This window comes from Emydura macquarii, unplaced genomic scaffold (genome assembly GCF_026122565.2).
Source record: "Emydura macquarii macquarii isolate MOO-44397 ecotype Brisbane River unplaced genomic scaffold, CSIRO-AGI_Emac_v2 contig_820, whole genome shotgun sequence".
In the NCBI taxonomy this organism is placed as follows: Eukaryota; Metazoa; Chordata; order Testudines; family Chelidae; genus Emydura; species Emydura macquarii.
Window position 1 is genome coordinate 1,469,755 of NW_027130957.1, and position 27,235 is coordinate 1,496,989.

Here is a 27,235-nt window from a genome sequence, read left to right on the forward strand (position 1 = left end):
CAGAGGGGTAAACAGGGTTCTTCCCACTCAAATTGGGAGGGGACGAGATCTGTGCTGGGATTTTGTAATCAACATATAGCCATCCCAGTCCCTCTGTCCTGATGCCAGAACCATAGCCCTGGCAGGTCATATCCTACAGTTAGAGCTGCCACCCTCCCACCCTTCCCTTTCTTACACCAATCGCCCTAAATTGTGACAGCAGAGACTGCTCACTGCTCCCCCTTTGCTGACTGATGCCTTGTTGAAGCCTTTTGATCCTGATGGAAATCTTCCCCCACCCCCCAAATCTGCCACCATCATTCCCTGGTTTCAGGAAGAAGGGACGAGCTGTGCATTTCTTCTTCCTCCCGGAAGTAGGCGGGCTTTCCCTGAGAGCTGGGCGACTGCTGTGCTTTGATGGGGCAGTTGGCTACCATATGGGTGATGCTCTGGCAGAAGTGGCATTTCTTTGGCTGCGGCGGCAGCTTGCATTCTTTGGCATGGTGGTCCAGTCCACCACAGTTGTAGCATCTAGGAAGAGGAAGGGGAGAGACTGAGATCCAGGGAGAGAAATGAGTAAGTTAGTTGGAATGATCATACCCTGCCGATTCTGCTTAAAGCTTTCCCGGTTGCCTCACCTCCTTATGCCTTGAGCATGAGCTACAGCACATGGGGGACACAGGTGGGGAGAACCAGCTGGTTTCCCAGCACTGACTGGTGTCCCCATTACTGCAGCAATGAATCAGGGGTGACTGTGCTCAGCAGGCAGGGATAAAACTCTCATCCTCCCGCTCCAAACGTGCAGGGAAATATGTATTAGCAACATACAGCCTGTGAGATTGGACACATGGACAGTACAACACACACACACACACACACACACACACATACACACACACACACACACACACGGGTCAGTAAAGTAAGACAAATGTTGCTTGAGAACATAGAGTTTGATTTACAGATATTTACTCATCAGAAATGGCTGGCTGGAAACAGGCTGTCCTTTTCACCGCCTGTGAAATATACTTCAGAGCACGCCCAGGGGTCAGTGCTGTCATGCAGCCATGCTGCTGCCAGCTGAGGATGTAACGAAAGTCCGTGGAAATTAAATATCTGAGGAATCCCCTTGCAAACTCAAGGTGGGAGGGGAATGCTGCATGGTGATGAAGTGCTAACTAGAGACTCACTTCTGGGCTGCAATGCTGCTGTGGGAGACTTTGCTAGGCTAGCTGGCCGTTTCCTGAGCAGTCACCAATCTCACAAGGATGGGCTTTTACTAGAGAAAATTACCTCTTCCCTCCCCCAATTTGCAGTAGGGCTACAGCTCCATCCTGAACACACACAAACAGAAAGGGAGCATTGGTCCATGCCATTCAGCCCTGGGTGTTTTTGACCTCTGACCTTTCACTTCTGGTTTTCTGCCCTTTCCCCAGAAATCTGCATCTGACATTCATTAAAAGCTGAAGGAAGCATCTTTCACAGAGGAAGGGCCATTGCCCCTCCTACCCCCAGGAGCCCTGTGGCAAGAGCCCTCCTGTTCCCAGCGGCTCGGTGATATTCAGCCTCCTGCCTTCCCAGCTGTGTCCCAAAGGTACAGCAGCCAGATGGGGTCTCCCCAGCCCTGCTCCTTTTTATCAGCCCCTTAATATCAGTAATGTTCAGATCTGCTAACAGTTCTGTGTTTGTCCTGCCGAACTCCCCCTCAGGGTGACAGCAGACACCCATAGGATGGGTATCTATGGGTGCCTTGTGTGGAAGATACACTGATGGTCTCCTCTGGTTGCCACCAGAATAGAACTGGGACCACGGTTACACTGGTGACCTCTTCAGAAGCAGAGTGGCAATGACCTGCCTTTCTCCGACAGGGAAATTTCCTTGCAGAAGTGGATGGCTTTGGGTCTCGAATAAACTCCAGAATCTTTTGCACCAGCTGCTTGGGCCCAAAGGAGGCAGAAGATTCTGGGACATGTTTGGAAATGAAGAGGTGTCGAGTGACTGGACACAGAAAAAGTCTTTCAGAGGAAGGAATCATACAAACAGAGGGGTGGGGAGGGTGTTACCAGATCAGAACTTAGTCCACAAACCAGTCTCTCGACTATGTGTCTCCTCCCACCTTGCCCTTCGCCGTGAAGCACTTTCACATATGGCTCAGGTCAGGTGCGGGGCTGGTCACAAAGCCCTTGGAGATCAGGTGCTGCTGGCTGATCACTGTGCCCTTGCTCTTGCCCTGCTGCCCTTACCTGTCTCCTTTCGATCTGCGTTTCTGGACGTTCTTCCCCTTTGGTCTCCTCTCGCTCCCGATGCAGAACACGCCTCCGGGGCCAGTCACTCGGATGGACTCCAAGCCTTTGGATGACTTCTTGAAGGTGAACTCGACTGCCTCGCCTTCCTTCAGGCTGCGGAATCCCTCCATGTGAAGCTTGCTCTAAGAGGCCAGCGAAAGGAAAAAACGTTAGGCATAGCTGGAAGACGCATTTTCCTGTGGCACAGAGAGAAAAGAACCACGTTCACCAGGTTGCAGTCTCATGGGATCAAGGGCATTCTCTTCTTTCCACTGCAGAGCCTGGGAAAGGACGGACAAGAGAGAGACTGTGACAGCATTGCCAGAGTGCTGACTTCCCCAGAGACACTTCTGGAAGATACGCTGGCCTGAAAGACTTGCTTCATAGACAACTAAGAACACACAGAGCGTGTTAGATAGCTCCCCTCGCGGGCAATCTCAACAGAGCGGGGAGGAGTCAATAGGTCATGGAGACTGATCAGCTCTTTTACCCCTGGTGGAAGGCCCTTTAGAATCAGGATTGAGACGTAGTAGTAGTGATAGGAGCCTGGCACTGCCCAGACTATACCTGTTCTTGGGTTTTAGTTTCCACAGCTGTCTGTTTAATAACCTGGAGCCTTTGATGTGTGCAGATACACACAGAGCCATAGAGGATTTATCGATTTGCTAGATACGATCCAACACAGCCAGATAAGACAAGAGTTGAATTCAGATCGTTTTGCTGCAAATACTAGTCAATCATGCCATGAAAGTGATTATAGAGTCCCTCCCGCAGACCCAACCCCTCACTTGTTTTCACCTATTGCACTCCATTTGGGGAATTAAGGCTGCAAGGTCCAGAGGGCCCCAGATGTCAGCTGGAATCATGGGTTCCCAGCAGCTTGCAGGATCAGACCCTGCATCTGTAAAACAGAGTCCTGCATGCAGGATACTTGTTTGGAGATCCTGCACTGTGTATGCTGTAGGAAGATACAGCAGCCACTCACAGCACTCCAGTTTAATGCTCCATTTTATACAACTGTTAGGCAGAACCTAGCTCCAGGTGCTCCACTTGGGACAAAAATACTTTTTACTAATTAAGCTTAATAGATTGTTGAAATCACCATAGAACTGTCTGACTGCAGGTTTCTGAGCGGCGTATTTGCTAATGTTTCCCTGAGCACTTTCTCAGTAGAATGGAGCAATAAAAGAAAAACTTTCCCAGGGGCCATGCGGCTGCCGTTTTCCAATGTGATATGACATGGATAATACAAAAGGAACTTCAGTGATGAATTCAGTTTGTCCCAGTTCTGTAGTCAGTTTAAACAAACAGTTTAACAAGTAGCCAACGATAAATGCCCAAGTGTTCAGGTCAGGATAGTCTATGCTGGTTGTGATACATAACCTGTGCCCTTTTCCTACTGAATCTATCAGTCAGACAAGATTTTGGTTTCATTGAGCTGACAATGGAAACAAATTCAAGAATCTAATAAGCAACTTAATTTCAGCTGTTTGTATGATGCTGAAGAAAAACACGAATGGTATGAAAATAATTCATCCTACCAGGTTTCATCCATTCTAGCATAACAGGATCATGAGAAATTCTAGCGATAGGAATTTAAGCATTTGTACTGCTTTCACTGCTATAGTATCTGAGCATCTTGGACAAGACTGACACCCCTCGGCCACACGTCACCACCCCCAGCTGGTCCATGCCAGAGAGACCATTAGATGATGCATGGCTGTTGACTTACAGAAACAGTCTGTATGGGCCAATGGAGATATTTACCGGTTCATATGAAAATGTCTGCTTTTGGGGACGGGTGGGTGGGTGGGTGGGTGAATAAAGAGCTAATTTTCAATCTTTGGAGGTGGGGAGGTGGGATTGTGTGTGTTAAAGTAACTTTCCCAGCATTTTAGCAACTTCATCTATCCTGCAATAGCACGGTGTCTGGCAATTCCTAGAGCCTTGTTCAGGCAGCTTCCCTGTCACTCCAGCATCCTTAGTTTCAGCTCCCTGCCCATCTGGTCCACCCGCTGCTCTTTGGAACAGGATTTCTTCTTTTTCTTTTTTTTTTTTTTTTATGAATGAAGCATTCCCACCATTCATCTGTTACTCAGTAACCCAGGTCATGTGATCTCCCACAGCCCAGTCTGCAGATTGAAGGAAAATGCCCACATTTAGACTTAAAGGGGATGTGTTTAAGAGGAGAGGATTAACATCCTTTCCTCTCCCCATCCCCACACAGAAATACTTCACCGTACCAGCTATCCCTCCAAATCTCTCAGCACTTGATGGAAATGACTTGAATGTGGAAAAAATACTAATATCAGGAGGAAGAGATTCTTTAGATAGATCTTTACAGATATTTGGGGCAGAGCAAGAGCATTTGTGGGGGGGCAATGGGAAAGGGAAGGGGTGGAGTTTGGAAGAAGGATCTCTAAGTTCAAAGGAAAAGTTACTCTTTTCTGCTGTGTGTCTCATCTCACCAACCCCAACCCTGATGTTTCTTCCCCAAGGCTTTTTCCCAGCTTGCCCGCTCTCCAGATCCCCCTGCCACTGCACCATTCCAGGGTTGACTCTCACCCTCATGGCAATAAATAAGGCACTATCCATGCACAGAGGTATCCTCAGGGCCACAGAAGCGGGCTTTAGAAGGTAAAGAGAACCACGCGTGGCCTCAGGGTGGATTGCCAGGACAGGAATCAACAGCAGCCTGTGTGTTGGGGCAAGGGGATTGACAAGTGGGCGAGATCCCCTTTGAATGGAACAAAGGTTTCTCACCAGATCCAATTCATGGCGTTACCATCTTAAAGGGGAGATCCAAGAAGCAGGGACCAGAGCTGCAAACCACTTGGGTCTCTTGTTACTCCAGGAAGGGATGCACACAGTTAGCTGATCACAGCCAGCATCTGTGTATATAATGCTTAGCTGGAAAAGGAAATTAACATCCCTCCCTGGTGGCACTGAGCGAACCCCAAGCCAGCTCTCCCTGCAGTGTAAAGAGGCTTCCAAGACACACTCGTACAGTCCAAGAGTCCGCAGTAAAGTACCAAACTCCCTCCGAACAAAAACTCAGCCTCACCCAGCTCCTTCTGAGCACGCTGCCCACTAAGCCTGGCTCTGAAGAAGCATGACCCTAACCTCAGGGTGTCAGGATCTGGAGCGAACGCCAGCTCCCACATTCCCTCCTTACAGTGCCAGCTCCAGGCTGCAGAGGAAGAGGAGTGCAGGCTGCCATGGGCAGGACTGAGCCTCACCTACATAGCAAGGCCTGAAGCAGATCGTTTAGGCCTGACAGGGTTTCATTTGTTCCCTCCCTCCCGCCCCCATCCTGCCAGGAAAACTCTCTCCTTCCCCACCTTCTTAAAATGTTTCCTGACAAGACACTCCCATTTCTTGGGATGAATAGAAGTGGCTTCTCAGAGTGGAGACACAGCAAGACCCCCATAACACAAGACCCCATAACACAGCAAGACTCATCACCAGGTCCAAGCTGGTGCCCATTCAGTGGGCCAGTTTCACGCAGTGGGCGTCTCACAGAGAATCACCTCCAAAAGGTTAAAGGTCATTATAGATTCCACCTCCCTCTTTGTGAGAGTGGGGGATTGTCCAGCCCAGGTTCTAATTAGGGCAATTACATCCCACCTCCCTAAATTTCCCTTGAAGCTTCAGTGAGGAAATTATGCCCTTCACTTCCTGGCCCAAACCGTGCAGTGCTACTGTTGAACAGATGCTGCATTTCACTCCAGAAGTGGATGCATATCAGTGAAGTGAACCTTTGCCTATCAGGACCCTTTGAGATGAAAGCTGACACAAATGCGAGATCTTTATCATTCAATGTTTATATGAGCAGCAGCAGCAGCTGTGTTTACACTGGCCAAGACAAAAATCCACAGGACTCTCAACCTTCATGCTTCTGGACAGAAACCGATCAACAGCTGGGGTCAGGAGGGAGCTTCACTAGACAGTGAGTTGCGTTATTTATTTGGGAGAGTTGCCCCATTCTTTGGATCCTTTCCACCCAAAAGCATCGAAGTCTATCACAATTATCATTTTGGCCTCATAACACTCCTTGGAGCTGGGATTTATCCCCTTTTTACAGGTGGGGAAACTGAGGCACAGGCAAAGTGACTTGCATGAGGCTACACAACAAAGAGTGGCAGAGCTGAGACCCTTATCTCCCCACAGCTTATTGCATTGCAGATCCTTCATCATACCTTTGGAAAACCACCGACCGCAATGAGTTCCATCTGCCCTGGCCCATTGCTCTTCCTGTAACTGAGGGCTTGCCTCCGTGTCCTAGGGTGCAATTTCCCTTCTCTGCCATGTTGCACTGAGCACTGCCCTCCACCTCCCAGATTTGGCTGCATTTCAGCAGCACCCTATGCCCAGGAAGAGAAGGAAGAGCCCTCCAAAACATGACATATTGCTGTTTATTTTCCAGGAGTGCTGGAGATAAACGACAAACCCCCAACAAAAGGCTGAAGGAAACCCCGCTCCCTGGGGAGGGGAAAGAAACAACAGGGCAGGGACTCACCCCCTCCAGCCCCTCCCCGCCTGAGCCTTTTGAAGTGAACTGCTGAGAGGCTGGTGGTCCTCCGAGCATCCCCATCCCCCCTTCCCAAAAACACACACATTGTTCAAATTCCTCTGTTATCAGATAGGTAATCAAAGTGAAGCCCATTGAATTAGCTGCATACCTCCTGCATCTGAAAGGAAGGGGCCCAAAGCCCCCTCCTCCTCTGGCCTGCCCCACACCACACACAAAGCAGGAACATTCCCAGGCCTCCTCCACTCTTCCCCCCCCCAAAAAAAAAAAAAGAAGGGGGGAGGATTTGGAGCCTAGAGAGAGATACTGGGAGGGGGAGGGGAGGGGCTCTGCTTTTAGTCACCAAGGCTGGACCCAGAGAACAAAGAGCTGTCCCTGTCCATTGCTCCCGCTGGTCAAATTCCAGGAGTTCCAGGGTCTCCATGGGGGGAGGGAAGCTGGAGTGGACACTGCGAATCTGCATGTTAAAGGCAGAGCTGCCCTACAGCCTCAGTGTGTGTGTGTGTGTGAGAGAGAGAGAACCAACTCTGAGACCATGATCCCTTCCATTTCCTCTCAAATAACCCCACATTCACTGCTCTCTCCTCCCTGCTAGTCCCTGCCTCTGTCCACTCCCCTCACCCCACCGGCACGCTTCCAGTCCAGAAAGGAACCGTTTCACATTAATTGATGATGCCCTGACTGAGAAGCTGGGCCCGTGCTAGAAACCAGGAGTGTCCAGACTTCTCTGCTTCTCCAAGCAGAACCCCAGAGTTACAGCTGACCAACTCTCCCCTTCCTCCACACAGCGGCCTCCTTTCCTAGGTCCAGCCATTCCCCTCCGGCAAATAAGTAACCCAAATGCCACTGTGCTGCAGTATGTCCATTCTGCCAACTGAGAACCGGGTAGTTTCTTACCACGGTGCCTGTGGCTAAGATTTCCTCTCCTACCCGTGATGTGCTCTGGGGTTTTTTTTTATTGGTCTGGTGTCTTCAGAAGATCACATTGGAAAAAGATAAGTAATGGTGCTCTCCCAACTCCATCCACTCGTGAGGTCAAAATGAGAAGTCACGCGCCCTAGATTTTGCAGATCTCCATACGGGGAATAGGGTAATAGCCTTATTTCACAATATGCTTTACTCCAAAGTCAAATGGGTAACTTGAACATTTAACAAATCATTGTTACACTTCAGAGTCAACATAGAAGGCGGTCAGTAGAGTCAGCCATTCGCACCTCTCAGAGCTGTTGTTCCAGGCTCTCTGAAGACTCAGGTAGAAATCACTGTTTCCATTTGATTCACTTTGCCAGGAAACCATGAAGGTTAGAAAATGGGGGTGGTGTTGTTTGTCATGATCACCAAGATTCAAGGGTTCAAGACACAGGAACCAGGACAGAGTATCAGCACATTGACCTGGTGCTACTGGGCCAACCCAAGTCCTCGGTGCCATTAGCAAGTTTGACCACTCTTCTCCTGGCTCTCCCTTCCTTGCTGACAGCATTCGCAGGGTTGCTTTTGCTTCCCTCCTTCCTGTATCAGTTAGGGTCCTTTAAGCTTCTGTCCTCAGACTCCTCCCTCTATGCAGGGGACCTCATCTACTCCCATAATTTCAGCCACCACCTCTCTGCCTCCTCCCCCATCCAACTCCTTGCTAAGACATAGCTCTACATAGGCATCTGCTGTGCTCATCCCCATGGGATCTGAGAACCTTCCTCTACACGGTCACCAACATTTGACCTTTCCTTACTATCCCACCCATCATCTCTCACCTAACCAATAACCCACTTCCTCCCCACCCTCAACCACTTTCCCTTTAGTCTCAAGTTCAAGCACTTTGTCCTTATCTCTATAATATTTCTCACCTCCCCTTAAATCTGTTCTCACCCTCCCCTGCTTGTTCCCCACACTCCACCCAATTCCCTCACCATATAAGGCTCCCTTCATCGTCTTCTTTCACTCTTGGCAACAGGCTGCCAGTTCTGGTCCACCCCGGGGCCTGCCCTCTCCCCTTTAACGCACCTTCCTTGCAGGAAATGGATTCTACCTCGTAATCGGCACACATTCTCTTTCCTGAGCAATCTGAGAGGCCAGGCAAGGAGGACCTCATGGTCATGTTTTGTAGCATGTAGAGTGTCTTTTCAGTGTTACACAAGTTAATAGTGTCAACAGCTGACACTAAGTCATTGTAAGGTCCCTCTCCTTTGGGAAGGAACTTCTAAAGGTTCTGCTCATGTTGACGTGCTAAGACTTTCTGGTTGGTTGAACACCATCACTTCTTTCCCTCCGCACCACCACAGAGTCCCCTGTTCCTAGGCTTCCTCACCCCCCAATGCTATAAGCACCATTCTTCCAAGAAGAGATGCACTGTCCTGGAACAGAGGCCTGCTACATGTCGGCAGTTATGCCACTTTGTGTAACCTCCAGTTTAGGAAGAAGAGCACGCCCAGGTTTCCCATCATGGTAGAGCAAGAAACAAGTGGGTCACCAGAATTGCCCACCAATGACTGCTTTAAAATAACAGTTCAGAGGCATGGTAGAATCACTCTTAAGGATAAGAAGAACAATAGGGGGAGAGAACATTGTCCTGCTTCTCCACAAAGCACTGAGGTTCTCATCGAAGCAGGAGACAGTTTCTCCTGGGACAGTCCCCCACCCCAGTGCCAACTGATTCACTCACTGGGTCACATTCAGATTCCTGGAGGGAAAGTCATTCACTTGGCCATTGCAGAAGGCTGAATTCTGATGGAGCCTGTTTAGAGAGCCTGCCAGAGAAGGGGGTAGCCGCATGAGTGCAGCTTAGAGTCTCAGAGATCATGCCACCCTCACACAGTACAAAGCACATCGTCACAGACAGAAAAATTTGCAGCTAATTCACAGCTGCCTAGAACAGCAGCAGCATGCTATCCTTACTTGGAACTTCATGAATGCAGCAGGGATAAAAAACCAGATCCTTGAGCTCCAAAAACACAGGCCACTGCCACTTGAGCTAAATGGAAAATCTCCATTAGCTGTTAAGCAGTGCAGGGCCTATGACACACAGAACTGATCATCTCTGAGCCCATCCAGCAGGAATCAGTTGTGTGCGCAGCTTGTTACAATATGATGAGTGGGAGCCTAACAGGCACAGGCAAACAAAGACAGGAGAGCCAGACACACTCAGGGAGGCTGTTCTACACAGCAGGGGCATCTCCCCCAGTGAGGGTGGGACTACATGGAGGAGAGGTCAGAAGTAGATCCTGAAATGAATGGGGAATCAGTGCAGCGATGTGGCTAGCAAAGGGTTTAATAATCAACTCAGTAGGGGTCCTCCCAACCCTCTGATTGGCATCAATGCCACTGCGTTGTACAAAGAGATACCGTGGGATATTTTAATGGATATATAAACGGATATTTTAACACAGGGTTAAGGGGCTCAGTCAACTCTCCCCTTGCCCCATCCCCCGCCAAAGCCCCCAGCTGCGAGGGGGAGTCTCCATGATTGACTGGTGATCAAGAGCCCTCAACTGACAGAAGCACTTCCTATTATATTGCAGTAGCACCTGGGGACCCAGTGACAGGCCAGGACACCACTGCGCTTGGTGCTGTACAAACACAAAAACAGACAGACAGACAGCCCCTGCCCCGAAGAGTTCACTGTCTAATCTACATAAGCAGCTTTCTGCTCACCACTGATTTCTGACCAGCCGGTAAGGGGAGCTCATTTCCTCTCCATTAAAACCCAGGTGTTTTCTTCTTCCTCTCTTTTTTAAACTTTTAAAATTACTTCAGAGGCCAGCTGCAGCAGAGACAAACAGCTGCCTGTGCTTCTATTGCTCCTTTGGCTGGAGGATCGCAAAGCAACTTACAACCCTAATACTCACAGCAACCTTGAGAGGCAAAGTTTGTTCCCACTTTACAAATGAGGAAAGTGAGATGCAGAGAGAGTAGGTGACAGTCCCAGGCTGCAGAGCACATCAGTGGCAGAGGCAGAGATGGCAATTTGACTCAGTCCCGGGCTCTAATCCAACCATTTATTATCAATTGACATGCATTCAAGGGATGCCTTTTAATGCTAGAGGGTCATCTTTGTTCACAGCCTTACAACCCAGGATACAGTGCTGTCATCCCCCAAGGGCATGGAGTCAGCTCTACACAAGGAGACATTCTTGGGAGCAGAGCCCGGAGAATGTTCAGCTAGCTAATCAAGCCATCATTAGCCGAGCCATCTTTGCGTCTGGAGGGGGCCCCATGTAAAGAAGACAATTGCACTGGAAGGCCTTGTCTACACAAGAAAATTGCATCCGTTCAATTTAAGATTGGTTAAACCCCTGCAAAAACCCTTTCTAGACACTTACTTAAGAATGGCTTATTTCTGGTTAGCTTATGGAATCAATCGAAGCTAAACTGAGATAAGCCACTCTGAAACTGAAAGAGCACTTTCACAAGGTTTTGCATGGTTTAAGTACATAGCTTTAAGAAACACACCTTCACTGAAAGCAGTGCAAGTTTGCAGAGGAGGCCAAACTGTTCCATCAACCACCACACCAAAAAGTGGTGCAAGCACTTAGTTCTAATGAGGAAAAATAGTTATTTCTTGTTTCACTTTGTAATATAGGAGATCCAGTTCCTTCATTCATAGCACCAGGGATCAAGACATTGGGGACTCATCCTAGCTAAGGCCTGTAGCCTGATTTTGGGTGTATTAGTTATTTAATAGGGTTATAGGCTCGCCAATTGATCTGATCAGAAGATAATGAAGTTCTTGTTCCTGAACCAGGCTCCAGAAGAGTTTTATAGGGACCCCGGGGTGCACAACAGGAAGATTCTTAGTGATAAAAGCTTATAAAATTATACAAATTTGGTTATTAAGATAACATAAAATGATAGACAAATGACTGATATAGAGAAAATGAACAATCAAATGGATACTGGATATTACAATCTTAATTTTAGAGACTCATATGGTATATATTTTTCTATGATATGCTTTGGATTAATATACTCACACCCTTCCCTGATGACCTGGTTGAGAGAGATGTCTGGTTCCTCAACTCTTGAGTAGAGGGGTGGAGAAGGCAATGCTCGAGGGTTAAGAGCTATAAGACTAAGACTAACACTACAAATAATACTAAGTATAAATGAAGAAGAAAAATCTTAGCACTAACTAAAGAAACTTCAAGCAAGAGTAGCTGACAATCCATCGCCCCAAATAGCATGATCTGCCCCTTCTTATACCCCAAAAATATGGGTCCTCTTGGATTTACCACCCCCAAACTATTGGGGTACACATATTCTATAGGCTGACATATCCACATCCTTTCCAGATGGTTCCAGATAGTCTGTTCATCTCACCTTTGTTATTTCTGGCCCCTTGTGGGTTCTGTGGTGTACTTGTAAAGTTCTCTTGGGGCCTAACCTGTGACAGCCCCCCCTGTTTTGATGCCTCCCGACTTATCTAGGGTAAAGGTCCCGAATACATGTATGCTAACTGCGTAGCGGTCATACAGGATGTGGCCTGTAAGGTACCTTGCATTACAGCAAAATATATACATTTATAACCCTATTATAATCAAACAATCATACTTAAATCGATAAGAAAAAATCTCTCTCTATATAATGCAAGCAAGCAGGCTAGTCCTATGGGCTACAGGCCAATGGCAAAACTCCCACTGAATTCAGTGGGAGCAGAAGCAGGCTTCCTTGGAGCAGGGATGAGCCTTTTTAACGGCAGGGCATTATGCATTATTTGTACTCACCTACAGCAGTGGAGAGAATACAAAACCCCAGACCTTGCAGTGTTTAGGAACAACCCAGATTCCTTCCCTCCTACCACAGCACATACCAAGCCTCCCCTCCCCACTACACTAATCAATAGCTCCTGCCTACACCCTCTAAAGAGTTTGCACACACACACACCACACACACACGGAACACTCACCCACACCCTGAACAGCCTTTTCTGGCAGGGCCACTTCTCGACCCATCTCCCGCTGCAGTGAAAATCCATAGGGCTGTCTAGCACCACGGCAAACATTCGCACACCATATTACTCTTCCAAGAAAAGGTGAGGCCTTGGGAATAGAGGAGTCCATGCCCTCAGGGGATGAGAGCTGTCTCCTGGGTGGTACAATTTGGAGCAAAGAAGCTTCTAATATGGCAAGACAGGCATATAATAAACCATCCATCAGTCAGAGCACAGGACTGGAAATCAGCCAGATGGGCTCTGTTCTTGGCTTTCCATTGACTGCCTTGCCCAACGTCATGTGGCAGTTTTGCATTTCAATCCCTCAGTTTACCTATTGAAGATATTCCTTCCCTATTTCACATGCAAAGTGCTGACAGCTGCAGATTAAACGGTGCCGTGTAAATCCAGATTATAGATACAAGAATCAACCCCCTAAATAAAAAAATTAAATATGAAGCCACCAAGAGAGAGAGCGCGTACAAAGTAATTATCTTTATCTAGCACAGGTATTTCTAAGACCACGTGAGAGCTTGTGGCATACAATTTTTATGCCATTTCCCCCACCCCACCCCACCCCACCCCACCCTGTTGGAAAATGCTAATTCAACAAAAGCAGAGCCTTTCACAGGAAGAGGTTTGTTTTGGTGAATTTTTCAATTAAAAAAAAAAAAAAGATTTGAAAATAAAACTGAAGTGGTCAAAATGTTTTGCTTTGACATCGTCAAAATGAAAAAAAATATATCCAGTTTTCTGGTTCAAAAGAACTTTTCATTTCAAAGAAGCTAATTATAGTAAAAAAAAAAAGTCAAAATTTAAACAAAACATTTTGATTGACCCAAACTGAAGGATGTTTTCCTGGATTTTCCGTTTGTGAAAGTATGCGGTTGACTTTATGTCCCCATTCAGGGGACGACATGTTTTGGAATCTTGAAAGTTTTCATGTGACAAGAAAACTGCTTCCCACCCAGCTCCACATACAGTCATATCCTCCTTCCTCACCCCCTCCACAACTGGCAGTTGCATTTTGATCACAAGCTCTGCAGGGACCAGGTCTTACTTCTCTGTCAACGGCCAAGCACACTTACAGTTATCTATACACAGTGTCAGTCATTTACTGAATGCAATCCTGTTCTTATGGGGATCGGAAGAGGAGAAGAGGTGTAGCCATCTCTTCGTTGGCCTTAGAAACCTGCTTAACTGCAGTCCCAAGACAACTCCACCAGTTTGGCCAGAATCCCAGAACCCAGTCTCAGCCTGACCCAGTCCTCCTCAATCCTTCTCAAACAGAGTTCCATAATCAGTGAAGACAGGTTTCCAGAGCTGGCTCTGAGCCCCAGCTTGGAGCACATCGAAGATACATCCTGAGTAGATGCTCATCGACCTCAATCTGGAGAACATCGTGGGAGTGGACAGGAAAGGCAGGCAGGAGATGGGAGAGCTTTGGAATATTTACCAAGGGTCCTGGTGGATTCTCCACCACCGGCAATTTTTAAAATCAAGATGGGATTCTAAAAGCTCTGCTCTAGGAATTGTTGCGGGGAAGGTCACTGGCCTGTTCTACCCAGGAGGTCAGGCTCGATGATCACAATCTGAGCAAGAGGCAGCGTGCTCAGACCTGCAGATGGAGGCAGAAGGCGAGCTGCACTTAAGGCAAATACAGCTTAGTCTTGGCAGGCTCTGATGGGAGATTTCAGTGGCTCCCCACTCAGCCAGGAAGACAGAAAGAGAACCCTGTGGGTAAGCAGATGCGACACAGGGATCTGTAGGTGGTCAGTGGGGGCATGAATTGTCTAAGCCTATTCACACCCACCTTACAGGGAGGAGAGAGGGAATCTGAAAAGACCTAAGAAAGGAAGGAGACTTTCATGAGAATTGCACCAGCCATGAGCCTTAAATGCCTTCTCTGTCTCCTGCTGCTCAATCTTCCAGATAAAGGCTTGCTGGGGAAGGAACAAAGAGACAACCAAGACTGGGAAAGGGACTCCAGCAAACACAACACTCCTCCATCCCGGACACCTCGCACAAGCAAGTGGGACTCAGTGCTCCAGCTCTTGTGAACGGCCAGGATTCCTATGCACCTATCCTATTTCTTATCGGACACACAAATCTAGGGTGAAAGGCACACACAAGCGGTGTCAAATCAGGGTTCGGGCTGGTTTAGAACAGCATGGCCCTGCCTATGCTGGTGCCCAAATAGTATCAAGACCGGCTCAGGGAGGGAAGCCATGCTTGGACTGCAATTGGAAGAGGAGATGGGCTCAGATGATTATCCAGATCTAAAGACATCCCTTCTCCCCACCCATGCTTAAAAGTCCGCTCTAAGTCCTCACTTTGCAGCTGGTTCTGGGTCTCTGCCTAGCACAGTGGAGCCCTGGGTCTGTGATTGGGGCCCATAGGACAACTACCCCAACACAAATGATAAATATCAGAAATGGCTTTCAAACACAGCCCCCTCTCTAGATTCAATAGCAACTAAGGCGGCAGTCAATTTTCTGTCAAGCACATTCAGAAAGCCACAGATGAGAGCTACTGGGCCACATCTGCCCCAGGTTCGTCACCAAGTGCAGGATTGTTCCCTGCAGCAGGGAAAAAGTTAGCCCCAAGCCTGCTTGAGTCAGGGATGCTCAAAAGTCAGAGTCAGAGTCAGCTCCAAAGCCCCCCCATAGATCACCTTCTTGTGACTCCTGGGCGCACACACTATTCTTGACCTCAGAACCAGAGGGTAGCTCCTCCTTCCCCTGAACTGTGCATCACCTGGTTTGGGTGGGTAAACTGAAGTGGGGCACATTTCTCATACTACATCCCGTCATAACGTATTCCACTTATTACATATTAGTGGAGTTCATGCTTTGCCCCGAGGGCATGCACAGATGTGTCTACACTGCAACCGAACGCCTGTGACTGGCCCCCGTCAGCTGACTTGGGCTACGGTGGCTATAAAATTGCAGCACAGTGGTTCAGAGTCAGGCTGGAACCCAGGCCCTGGGACCCTCCCCCATCGTGAGCCTGAACATCCACACTGCAGTTTTATAGTCCCACAGCCCGAGTCAGGGGAGATGGGCCAGCTAAGGGTGTCTTACTGCAGCGTAGTGAGTGAGTCCAGATCAACTTGCACAGGTTTGTTCATTTTATGACCAAGGTGAACAGTCTAGTCCCCTCCGTTTTGGGCTATGACATTCGCATTGCTTGGGCTAGCAAGACAGGGACTGCAGCTCACGTGTTGCCATCTCACAGTTGAATCTCAAAGCTTGTGAAATTCATATTTTTCTTAAAGCTCCAGCTCCCGGAGTCAGGAGATCACGTGACAATTTCAGATTTCATTTAGGTAAGGCAAGTTTCCTGCCCTCCTGGTTGTGGAGAAACGTTTGAAAACGTGAGCCCTCAAGGTTGAAAAAAACAGAAGGCAAATAAGAAGCACTCAAAATGTCTTTTAAAAATCATGACATTTTTGGGGATCTGACTCACGATTTTTCACGGCTTGGCATCAGTGATATGACTATTAAGCCTCTAACACAACATCAGATACATAGCACAACTGGCAGGAACCACAACTGGCAGAAGCACTTGTGTGCATATAGAACCAAGTTAGTGTCACATTAGGAAGAAAAGAAGCAATGTTAATCATAGTAACGCCTAGCATAGATCAAACCTGCAAATCCATTCAACACAACGCACTTGTATTTTCAGCCCTGGCAGTTGGAACTGAAATGTTGCCAATTCTCTTCCATGCCTGAGGAATGATTTGGGTATTTTCCTGCTACCTAAGTCAGCTTGTCAACCAGACTTTAACTGATCAGGGTATAGATCAGTTGGTTAGAAGTGAGGCAGAGAAAACTTTGCATCCAAGAGCTGGCTCTTGCTGGCAATGACACTTGCAGAAAAATGTTTGAATTTCCTTATGCAGCCCATGCAGATGGAGGGATCATTTATGTGAATAGATTTTTAATGTCTTTCCTGAATCACTTGGCAAAATTTTTCCATTGCCTGAGGGAATATAGAACTATAGAGAGAGGAGCCACTTCTTTCTAAGAGCTTGTCTACACACAAACTGGAACCGGAATAAATACAACAACTTTCAGTTCCCATCTTTTGCTATTTTGGTGCAAGTTGTGTGTCAACACTCTTATTTTGGAGTAAATGCCCTATTCTGAGTAACCCAAGGTCTTGTCTGAATGGGAAAACTGACCAGAATATCTATTATGGAATAAGGGTCCACGTGGGGAATTATTCCAGAATAGCTATAGCGCTTTAAATTCACACCCTTCCTTATTCCAAAATAGCTTCCCCATATGGACAAGACCTACACTGCCTTTTTTTTTTTTTAACTGATTTAAGTTATATGAAAATAGGGCACCCTTCTTTCAAAATAAGAGCATCCACACACATCCATACTTGTATCTTTAGTTATGTTGGTGCGAGCTACCATCAACTGAGTTATTTCTGTTGCAGTTTGGGAGTGAGTTAATAATGGAGGTATTAGCAGAGGGGGACCTGGACTTTATGACCCAAGAAGTCCATTCCAGATCTCAAACACATCCAGGCTTTTCTAGGTTTGATTTGAGTCTTGCTCTAAAACAAAGGCAGTGGAGAGATTCCATTTGTTTGGAGTCATTTCATCTTGGAGAACATTTAAGGATGTTTTCTTCTTCCCTCCTCCCCCCTTAACCCCCTGGGAGTTTGAGAGTTTGTGGTGGGGGAAGGGATATGCCTGCCATGATCAGTTAAACTTTAGACAGAGACAGGAGCTCAGAGCTCTTTTTCTGTTTAGTATCTTATAGAGATGGGACAAGTTCACTCCTTTTGGATAGTAAATATCAGACACTGTATTTCACTGGATCCAGACGCTGCCTTATTTATCCCAGCAATACTCTAAAAGCAAAGAAAAGAGAGGTACAAAGGTGCATTTCCCCACCAAGGTACTCAGAATAGCTTGGATATCGGCAGATTCACTTCCAACGAATACAAGTGTCATTTGGCCGGTTATAGGATCAGCCTCCAAGATGCTAGCAAACACCTAGTTCACTCCCTTGAGGCAGCCTGTTGACCTCAGTGGCCATCTCTACACCCCATCATTCCCAGTGGATGCAGATCCACCAGCGGCAGACCCACGCTGGCAGCGCAGACAGAATTCAGGCAATCACATCACTGCGTTGTCCAACCCTGCTCAGGGTAGAAAGCTTGATCCCCTAAACATTCAACGGAAGGGGAGCGCAAAAGGGTCACACCACAGCCACATGGAGATTCACTTCAAAATTCAGATGCCTCTTTGGGAATCATTTCTCCCTATCAGCGAGCTATCCCCGTGATTTAAGATCACAAGCCATTCTGTACAACTGACTAGACATTAGCGATTGCCATGTCTTTATTAAGCACTGCCAGACTGTAGGGTCAGTAGTGGGGGCCACCAAAAAAATAAATAAAAAAATAAAATAGAAATCAGCTGTTGAAAACCATGTCTTGGTTAAACTCCCCTTGTGAATTCTGGGCCTGATCCCTGCCAGGCTTATTTACACCAAATAGTGTCTTGCGCACACAAGCAATCCAGAGGCCTTGTCTGCAGTGCTGGGGATGGCTGACTGTTATATTGCCACTATAGAACAGCTCCTCTGGCCAGGAAGTCTGGTCTGGTGGTTAAGGATTGGGACTTAAGAGAGCTGGTTCCTATCCCTGGCTCCTCCAAGACTCCCTGGGGGACCATGGGTGAGCTACTTAATTTCCGTGCCTCATTTCCCTCCCATCTGTAAAATGGGAATAACAACACTCCCGTGTCTCTCTGGTCTCTTCAGTGCCTGGCATAACAGCGCTTTGATCTCAGCTGCAGCCTTTAGGTGCTATTGTAATACAAATAATAATAAAAAGAAGATCTGAGTCTCGCCTACACTACAGCTTCCATCAGTAGAGCTGTGCCGACTGGGCATTACAAGACTAATAGGACTACTCACTGAAGTTAAATTACTCGTGTGTGTAAGAGCTTTGTCACTGGCTTCAGACTCATAGAAAGTTAAGCACAGAGTAGCTGCAGCTTGGACTTGATGTGAAATAGGTGAATGGCAGTAGGACCCAGGGCTCCGGAGATCAGGGACCCAACGTGCTCGGTGCACAGCTATTAGGCCGTTCCTGACCCAGACAGCTCGCTCACCCTGGGACTGGTTTTACCATGGGACCAACTTGGTGGTTTGTCCCTTTTATTTCTTTCTTTAAGTAGTAAAAATGGTTATTTGATTTCCCCGGCAGCCGTGATGAATACCTGCATCCTGAGTAAGGGCCCATGCACCCCAGAACGGGAGCAACAAGCGCTTCTCAGGATGAGAGGCAGCAGGTTCTAACACAGATGTGATAGCGAGCATGCTTGGGACAGCATATTCAACAACTGGGTGGGGAAACAAGGCTCTAATCAAACTATGACAGAGCGGCATGGTTCTGCCTGATTCAGAGCAAGGATCAGCAATACCATGGTAAAGATGCCTGAGCCCTGTCTACACTATAACTACAGTTGTCCCGCTCCAGATGCGCCCCAAGATATCGTCTATACCAAGAGTCATCAGGTCTGTTGCTGGGCGTACCAGCGGTGGAAGTGCTAGTGCAGAGAGGTCGCAGCCATTTGTCCCACTGTGCTGGCAAGGAATGCATGGAGTAAGAGTAGACAACATGATTGTACAAGACACAGCAGCTGGTCTACAACCGTGCTCCCGTTGCTTGCACCGAGAAGCTGCTCTAGTGCAACATTTTCATCAAAACCCTCATTTCAGACACTATCTGAAGCAGTACAACCCTCCACAAGTAACACCAGTTGTAATTTAGAGCAAAAAACAAAAGTCACCCTTTCCAACGAATGCAGATCTATTTGTTCAGTTTGATTCACGTAAACAGCTCCTGGTCTTATGGTAAAGCCACTGGGCTGCAGCTCATAGCTGAGAACTCAACCATGGTCTCCTGTCACTGACCTCCCCTGTGTCCATGGTCAATTCACAAACTTCCTGACCATCAGTTCCCTCCTCTGTAAAATGGGGATGATAAGGCTACCTTTCTCCCACCATTTATCGGTCTTGTTTGTATAGCTCTCTGAGGCATGGCATGTCTCTTTCTAGGTGTATCTACAGTACCTTGCAGAAGTGGACCCCAGTATCAGCTGGGTCTCCAGATGCTACCATAGTAATATAGTTCTTCAATGAATAATACCTTGCACTTCTCGGGCACATCTTACAAGGATCTTCAGAGAGCGAGATGCTGGCAGAACTAAGAATAGAACCCAAGAGTTCCAACTCACAGTTCCCCATTGCGCTAATTATTAAACACTTCCTCCTTTCCAGATGCCCATCTGTCTAACCCATGAGTCTGAACTGCAGGGACAGATCTCCTCTCCTGGAGCCATAGTGTTGGGATACAGACGCCTGCATGATACAATACCATAAGTGCCTGCCAGGAAGAGTACTCTGGAGGTAGAAACCCCATCCTAAGTGCTATCATTATTAGATAGCAAGAACCCAAGTCTTTCAAAATTCTTATCTCTCGAGTTTCTCTGGGTACGCATTAACTGGCTAATTGGCTTTCCCCTTTGATAAGCATGCTGAGAGGTTCCTCGACTTCATTGTAGATTCTCAACATTCATGTATCCTTGGCCAACAGGCTTTTGTTTTTCCACAGTAACGTTCCTCATTCAATATGTGTATTTTCCACTCTTCCCACAACAGCAGTATTCAGGGGAGGGACTATTTTCCCCAGCAGTGGAAGAACATCTTTGGCCCAAAGCTGTGATACATCCAGCACTGATAACAATAGGCCTTGTGTTTAAGGCCTGAACTTCTTGCCGTAGTAAGCTCTTTGGGTGAGGACCACATCTTCATATTTATACAATGCCTAATACAATGGGCCCAGGATCCTGGCCAGGCCTCTGCACTCTACTGTAATAGCAGCAGCAAATAAGTCAGGATGAGTTTTGCTGTTGATTTTCAGGACATGATCCTGCTCCTATTAAAGGCTGAGCTTTATAAAGTACATCAACTTAGAAATCAGCAACCCAGACAGCATCCCAAACCATTTGGATGAATTCTCCATGGGCTCCACCACCCTATGAATTCCACATTTGATTTCTATCTGGAGCCTCAAGATCAGAGGAGGTGGGAATTGCTTTATATGGAGTACAAGGTAGTGCACTTCAAACCGCATTACCAGTCACACAATGTGCTGGGAAACTGAGTGTCTCCGGAGAGCTGCAAAGTAGCTGTTTGCAGCGTCTCTCTTGCTAATTGAGGGCCCTGGTATCAGATCAGTAATCGTAAGGTACATAAAATACCAGGGGATTATTAAATCCTTGTCATTTCCTTGGGAAACTGAGATGGAGAAGTTAGGGACCACTATGATTTTCCTAAGCTGGTTGTTTTAAGGCTTAATCGTTCAGGCTAGTTTAGGTTTCTTTTACAGAGTTAACTATTCTGTTCTCTCCTTTTGGGAATTTATTTTGGGGCTTCCAGACATTCCCCTGGGCTCTCACCAAGCCAGTTTTTTAAAGGTCCTTTTGTTTTAAGAGTGGGTTTGTTTTTACAGTACACCGTGCTTACTTTTGCTAGTTTTATCTGAGGATCTCAAAGCCCTTCACAAATATTAAGTCTCACCACAGCATAAGAGGAAGGCAGACAGTCAGACACCATGGCAATAGACGGGGAATAAAACCCTGCAAGAGAACAGGTCTCTGGTTTTGGTGGAGATGGAGAAACTGAGGCACAGAGAAGGGGCATGACTTGCCCACGGTCACAGAGCAAGTCAGTGACAAAAGTAGGAAAGTAGTTCAGGAGTCCTGACTCCCGGTTGTAGCTAAGGTGCTCCACTGACAGCCTGGAGATGGAACTCTTTAGCCCCTCCACAGGAAGGGCAGCAGCTCCAGCCTCCCCGCTGTTGGCCTGCCAATGTGCCTCAGTCCCGCGCTACAGAAATGACTTCCTGGTTTGAGAAAGGAGTTCAGTCTCCGTGGCCCATTCAGTCCTGGGCCTCTCCCCTCAGGCCGCGAACTGCGGGACCAATAGGGCATTTGCCTGTAATGGCTGTATTTCAATTCCCCTTCGGCTGGTAACTCCTGCTGCCTCGGGGGGCTAACAGGAATTGAGGTGGGTGGCCACACGGCGTGAGGAGTAAGTTCCACGTATTTGTGTTTTACTCTTTTCCCCCAGGAGGCAGTCTCAGGGTGGGCTCGAACTGTGGTCGCGGGATGGATCCACCCCACCGCTCCCGGAGGGAACGTTCACAACTGCTGAGGATGCACCGCTCGGGTCACCTTTCCAAAGAAAACCCATGAACTAAAACCTGCTGCGGGGACTCTCCGGCCGACCAGGGTCCCCACGAGCAGCTCTCTCCTAGTGGCTGTAAAACAGTGCAGCGCCAGTGTCTTCAGCGCAGGCTGCTGATCCGCACCAGCTGAGGGACTCACCCAGCATGTCAGATCTTGGCATCCTGGTTGAAGGCCAACTCTATTCCTACATGCTTCATCCCCCCCCCTCCCCAGCCTCCTCCGGGCCCCCAAACGAATCCACCTCCGGTGCCCGGGGAAGGCTCCGAGGTTTAGCCTGAATGCCTCATTTTAAGATCACAAGGCAGCCCGGGAGGAGCCCTGTTCGTCTCCTGTCCTGCAGAGATTTTAATCTCTTTGTGATCAGATAAAGGCGGAGAGAGAGAAGGAGACTCACCCCCTGCCGGGAAGGGCCATTCAAACCTGGTTCCTGTAATAAAGTGATTTAATAGATCTAAAGAGGCCAATTCCCTTCTTTCTCCCACAGTTACTTCCTGTGGGTCGTCATTCACATATGTAAATGCAGAGGGGAAGGAGTGGGTTATCAAGGACACTGCAGCCGGTTCAACTGGTTTTGGGGCATTGTGTGTGGGGTAGGTACCCCATGGCAGACAAACACCACCCCTTTTCTCAACCTCTCCCCAGACACCTCATTGCTGGGATTTGTCCATTTGTTTACCTTCCTCTGGATACTTTGGATTATGGCCCATCACGGACTTGACTTGCACACCATTCCTCTGAGCAAAGGTCTCAAAATACATGGCTAGGTAGTGCTCAAGAAAGTAGCTGGGCTGACAGCCCCCGCACCCTCCATTCACGGCCCCTGCATGCACCGTGGAAGTAGACGTTTCCTTTACACTTCTACAATGTGCCTCAACCTTGTCCTAAGGGATGACTTGTGGGGAGGAGAGGGGAGTTCATTCTCCATGGTCCATTCAGCCCTTGGCTTCTCTGATGGGTCTGCCAACCCCAAGGGGTCCCAATTTGTGCCAATTCCAGGGATGTTTGGGTGGGGAGGAGGGGGAGAGACTGACAACTGGATTGTGACCCTGAGCGAAATGCACACAGGCCAAGTAGTAATAACTTTCTATCACTACCAACCTGGGGCTGGATTTGAACAGTGACCTTGAGATGAAAGTCTCTATAGCCCATCACCAGGCCGAAGCCAGCTAATTCCCCCATGTGCACAACTCCTTCATCACAAAGGCTAATCTGGAAGAGTCCTGTTCCCTTTAATGCTAACACACAATTAAAGCAGGAAGCACACATGAGCTGGGGTGTAGCCATTTGGCCATCAGAATTACCTTTGACCCCATATCCACTCATTCACTTACACAAGTTTCTTGAGCACACCAGCTCTCCACCAATTCGGTCTAAGTTTATGACTACGCTACAGAGCTTGCAGCTGCGCTGCTGTAAACTCTCTGGTGCAGATGCTCTAAACCGACAGGATCCTGTGGATTTAATTAATCCACCCCCAGGGAACAGTGCTAGCTATGTTGGTGGGAGAAGCTCCACACCGGTGCTTAGGTCGGTGTAACTTACATCGCTCAGGGGAACAGCTTATTCACACCCCTGCGCGACATAAGTCATACCTACGTAAGTGGTACTGCAGACAGCCTAAATCTAAGGGTGCGAATGTCACAGTAAATGCTCAGATTAAGGGCTCCCTAGACCCCATCCTGGGTGAATTAAGGAAGTTGGAAATTTGTGGCTTTTTCCTAGACAGCAGATTGTGAGAGATACAACAGGCAGACGCACATTGGCTAATTCTTTTTTGTTCAGGAATGTTAGTGACTGCAATCAGAAAACTAGACTGTCTGGGGGCAATAAATGCTGGGGGAGAATAAAGAATTCCTCCCCACAGACTCCATTAGTCAGGGCCACACTGAATCTCTCTCACATACAACAGATCCAGTTGCTTCTTCTAACAGAGAACTTGGCACAGTCATTTACTGGCTATAGTGACCAGTCCCAGAACTGGGATACCTGAGTTTTCCCAGCTGATCTGAACCCATGTCCTCCAAATTCAAACAAATGTTTATTATGTATCTAAAGGGCTGTTTAATTAGAGCAAAAGCAGTTTCCTTTCCGTTATATACCATGCAACATCCCCGATTGCACTCTCCCGGGTTAAAAGAATTCAGTTATCCCTGTTCATTCACTTTGGGATTTACCATATCACTCCATCGGGGTACCCAGCCCCTGCCCTGGAGGAACCATTCTCTCCTGCAGCAGATCGTGAAAGAGAATCCAGACCCCACCTCCATTCAGTCTCGCGGTTCCAACACAGTTTCATAGACAGCAGGGATAGGTCAGAACCAAAACCCTGTATCTGAACCCCCTGAACTCTGGGGAAGTCCTATTCCGAACTCTTTAAACAATGGCACTCAGTCTACCCTGTCTTCTGAAGGTCTGATTACATTCAGGAGTCATCAATATTTCCATTTCTAAGTCCCGCTTTTTCAGTGGTTTTCACCTAACTGGATGTACGTTAAATGATCAAATCCATGCTCTTGAAACAGACAGAATTTTACACCACAGGCATCACACCAACTTTTAAATGAAGAGAACAAGCATAAAAGTTTCTTTGGTGCTATCTAGGAATAAATAGCAAACACATTGTTTACGACAACAATGAAAACACTCCATGTTCAACTAGCCTTCAGCCCTACTATTAACCAGCTATACTATGTCCATACTGGCTGGGCAGACCAAGTTTAACCTGTGTTAGCCTGAACCCCAGTATAGCTAAGGCCTCTGAAATATGTGGAACCAGAACAGAGATAATGCAGACAGCCACCATCTCTAAGGATAAATCTACTCCGCAAGTAAAAGTGGATTGCAGCATGAGTAGGCACCCCTTCGCTAGCTTTTATCTAGCTAGCATGGGTAACAATAGCAGTGTAGGCGGGATGGTACAGGCTAGCAACCAGAGTATAAGCTGATTGAGAGCCCTGAGTGTGTACCCTGGTTGCTAGCCCATACACCACATCTACACTACTACTGTTACCCATGATAGCTAGATTAAAGTTACTGCAGGGATGTGCCAACCCATGTAACAATCACACCTTCATTTGGAGTGTAGGCACACCTTCAGAAAAGCAGAACCAGGCCTCAGGGCATCTCCCAGAGACCACCTGTGCTGTGGTGTAAGGCACAGATGCAGCAAAGCACTTGGGTGCCATTGGCTTCAATGGGACTTAAACACATGATTTCGAGTACTTTTCTGAATCAGGGCTTAAGCCACACTAGCTGCCCGAGGCTCAGAAATGGTTGTGGCTAGGAAAGTCCTTCCCAATCCCAGACAGGGACATTTTAAAAGCCAGTTCCCCAAAAGATACAACAATTCCCCTAGGTTGGCATTAGTCCAGAAAGCAGGTTTCACAAGCCTGTTATATGCAGATGCAAACTGAGACCAGGCCTACACTACTAACCATTTGCACCCCATTCCCTCTATAACATGCCTGAGGATTTTTTGGGGGTGTGGGTTGTTGGTTGGTTTGTTTTTTTCCTCTCTAGACCAGAAACAAGAACACGTTATAACGTGCAAAGAAACTGTCTCGGCCTAGGTCGTGTCCAGGGTTAGAACCAGGCTTAGATTTTTGTCTCCATGGCATACAGCACATTTAGGACACAGCCATGTTACACAACGGGGATTAAAAAGTGGCTTGTTTCGAAATTCAGTGTAAACACTGCCAGTGGGCATCACCCATTGTTCAAAGCACTGCCGGGCCTCAAGCAGGGCTTTCTAAAAACCCGGATCTTTCATGGATGGGACCTCATCATAACAGGGTCAGGATACAACCTTGCTTTAACACAGTGCCCTGTAACATGGTCACTGGCAGCACAGATGGAGGGTGTGTGTCAGATTAAACCATTTTCAAATGGTGGGGGGAGCAGGGGGAGGTGGGAAGCCTAATTCTATAAACTAGCCTAATAATTGTGTTGGCTCCCTGAATCTCAGCACGCTTCTTCCTCCATCCCTTCCTCCTCTCCCAATCCGCGGGGACATGGTAGCTTGTTTCTACGGGCAGTACCCCTGGGTGTACCACCTTTGACCCCACTTTCAGCAGGAGGGTGTCTGCCTGCATAACCCCTCCCTGACTATCCTTCTCCTCCCTCCAGCCCCTCAAGCCAACACCAGCTCCCTGCCCGGCTGCATGGGCTCCCACATGAGCCATTTGTGGAAAGGAAATGAAACCAGGCAAGTCTCCCTTTATAATCAGGCTGCAGGAGGGCTAGCTCCCTGCCGGGGAGACCTGCCCCCCCCCCTACCACGGAGGGGAAACTAGCCCCGAAATCCTCCAACCAGCTCCCCATGGCTAAGCAGCCCCCAGGGGCTGAAGAAGAAGGAAGGGAAAGGCAGGAGAGAACAATCACACGATCATCCCGGGGAAAGGCCGGCCCAGCGTGGCACGGGGCCCCCTTCCCCCCCCCACACACACACACACTCGTAGGGGGGTTGATGAAGCTGGCCTGAGATTTTTGTTCGGGGGAGGGGGCGCCCAGAAACAGGCTGGGGCTATCGCCCTCCCCAAGAGGCTTCACAAAGCACGAGCTCCATGCAGGGGGGGCTCCCCGGGGGCCAAACGCACCTCCCCGGCCGCTGCACCCCCACCAGCGCCGGGGCGGGAATGCTCCCCTCACCCCCTACCCCCGGGGCAGGCTGCCCCCCCCCCCATCTCTGCCTGGGCTGAAATCTTTGCCAGCGTCTCCTGCACCCCAGCGCCGGCGTCCTAGGCCTTAAACCTCCCCGCCCTGCCTAGGGACCGGCTGGGGGGCCTAAAAAGCCCCTGGATCCACGCTGGCCTCAGCCAAGTCCTTCCCCCCCCCGCCGCCCAAATCCTACCTGATGCACAAAGACATCTACGGGGGAGTCCAGGGCAATGCCTTCCTTGCTGGTCATGGAGAGGAAGCCGAAGCCCATCCGGACGTTGAACCATTTACAGATCCCGGAGCCGTGCAGGAGCTGGGGTTCCTCTCCCGGCTTGGGGGAGTCTCCTGCGGACTCCTCCTCGCCCGTCTTCGCGCAGCCACCTGGAAACATACAAGCAAGACCCACCCTGAGCTAGGGGAGAAGAGACAAGGCGCCTCGCCATCGTGCAGAGTTGGGGCTCTGCCTGGCGGGGACCAGCATCCGGGGCGCCCCTGGGAGCATGATCCAGCGTGATCTGCAGCCCCTGCTCGTCCCTCTCCCGAAGAGCCCCCCGCCCCCCGCTGTGGGGACCCCCGAT

At 48.4% G+C, this 27,235-nt stretch overlaps 1 protein-coding gene across 1 annotated transcript; it reads right to left on the bottom strand.

The window, feature by feature from the left end:
* Nucleotides 1-226: 226 nt before the first annotated feature.
* On the bottom strand, nucleotides 227-27,048 carry LIN28A (lin-28 homolog A). Its single transcript, XM_067543367.1, has 3 exons — nucleotides 26,851-27,048; nucleotides 2,223-2,407; nucleotides 227-510 (listed from the first exon to the last, which is right to left on the bottom strand). Exons 1-3 carry the CDS (start codon nucleotides 27,046-27,048, stop codon nucleotides 297-299), a joined length of 597 nt encoding a protein of 198 aa, XP_067399468.1. The 3' UTR covers nucleotides 227-296.
* Nucleotides 27,049-27,235: the final 187 nt, after the last annotated feature.

Coding starts and splice junctions, on each gene's coding strand:
- LIN28A (XM_067543367.1), bottom strand. CDS start 27,048: ATGTTTCCAGGTGGCTGCGCGAAGACGGGCGAGGAGGAGTCCGCAGGA. Junction 2,408..26,850: donor TAGATGTCTTTGTGCATCAG/GTAGGATTTGGG, acceptor CTGGCCTCTTAG/AGCAAGCTTCACATGGAGGG. Junction 511..2,222: donor CGCAGATCGAAAGGAGACAG/GTAAGGGCAGCA, acceptor TCCTCTTCCTAG/ATGCTACAACTGTGGTGGAC.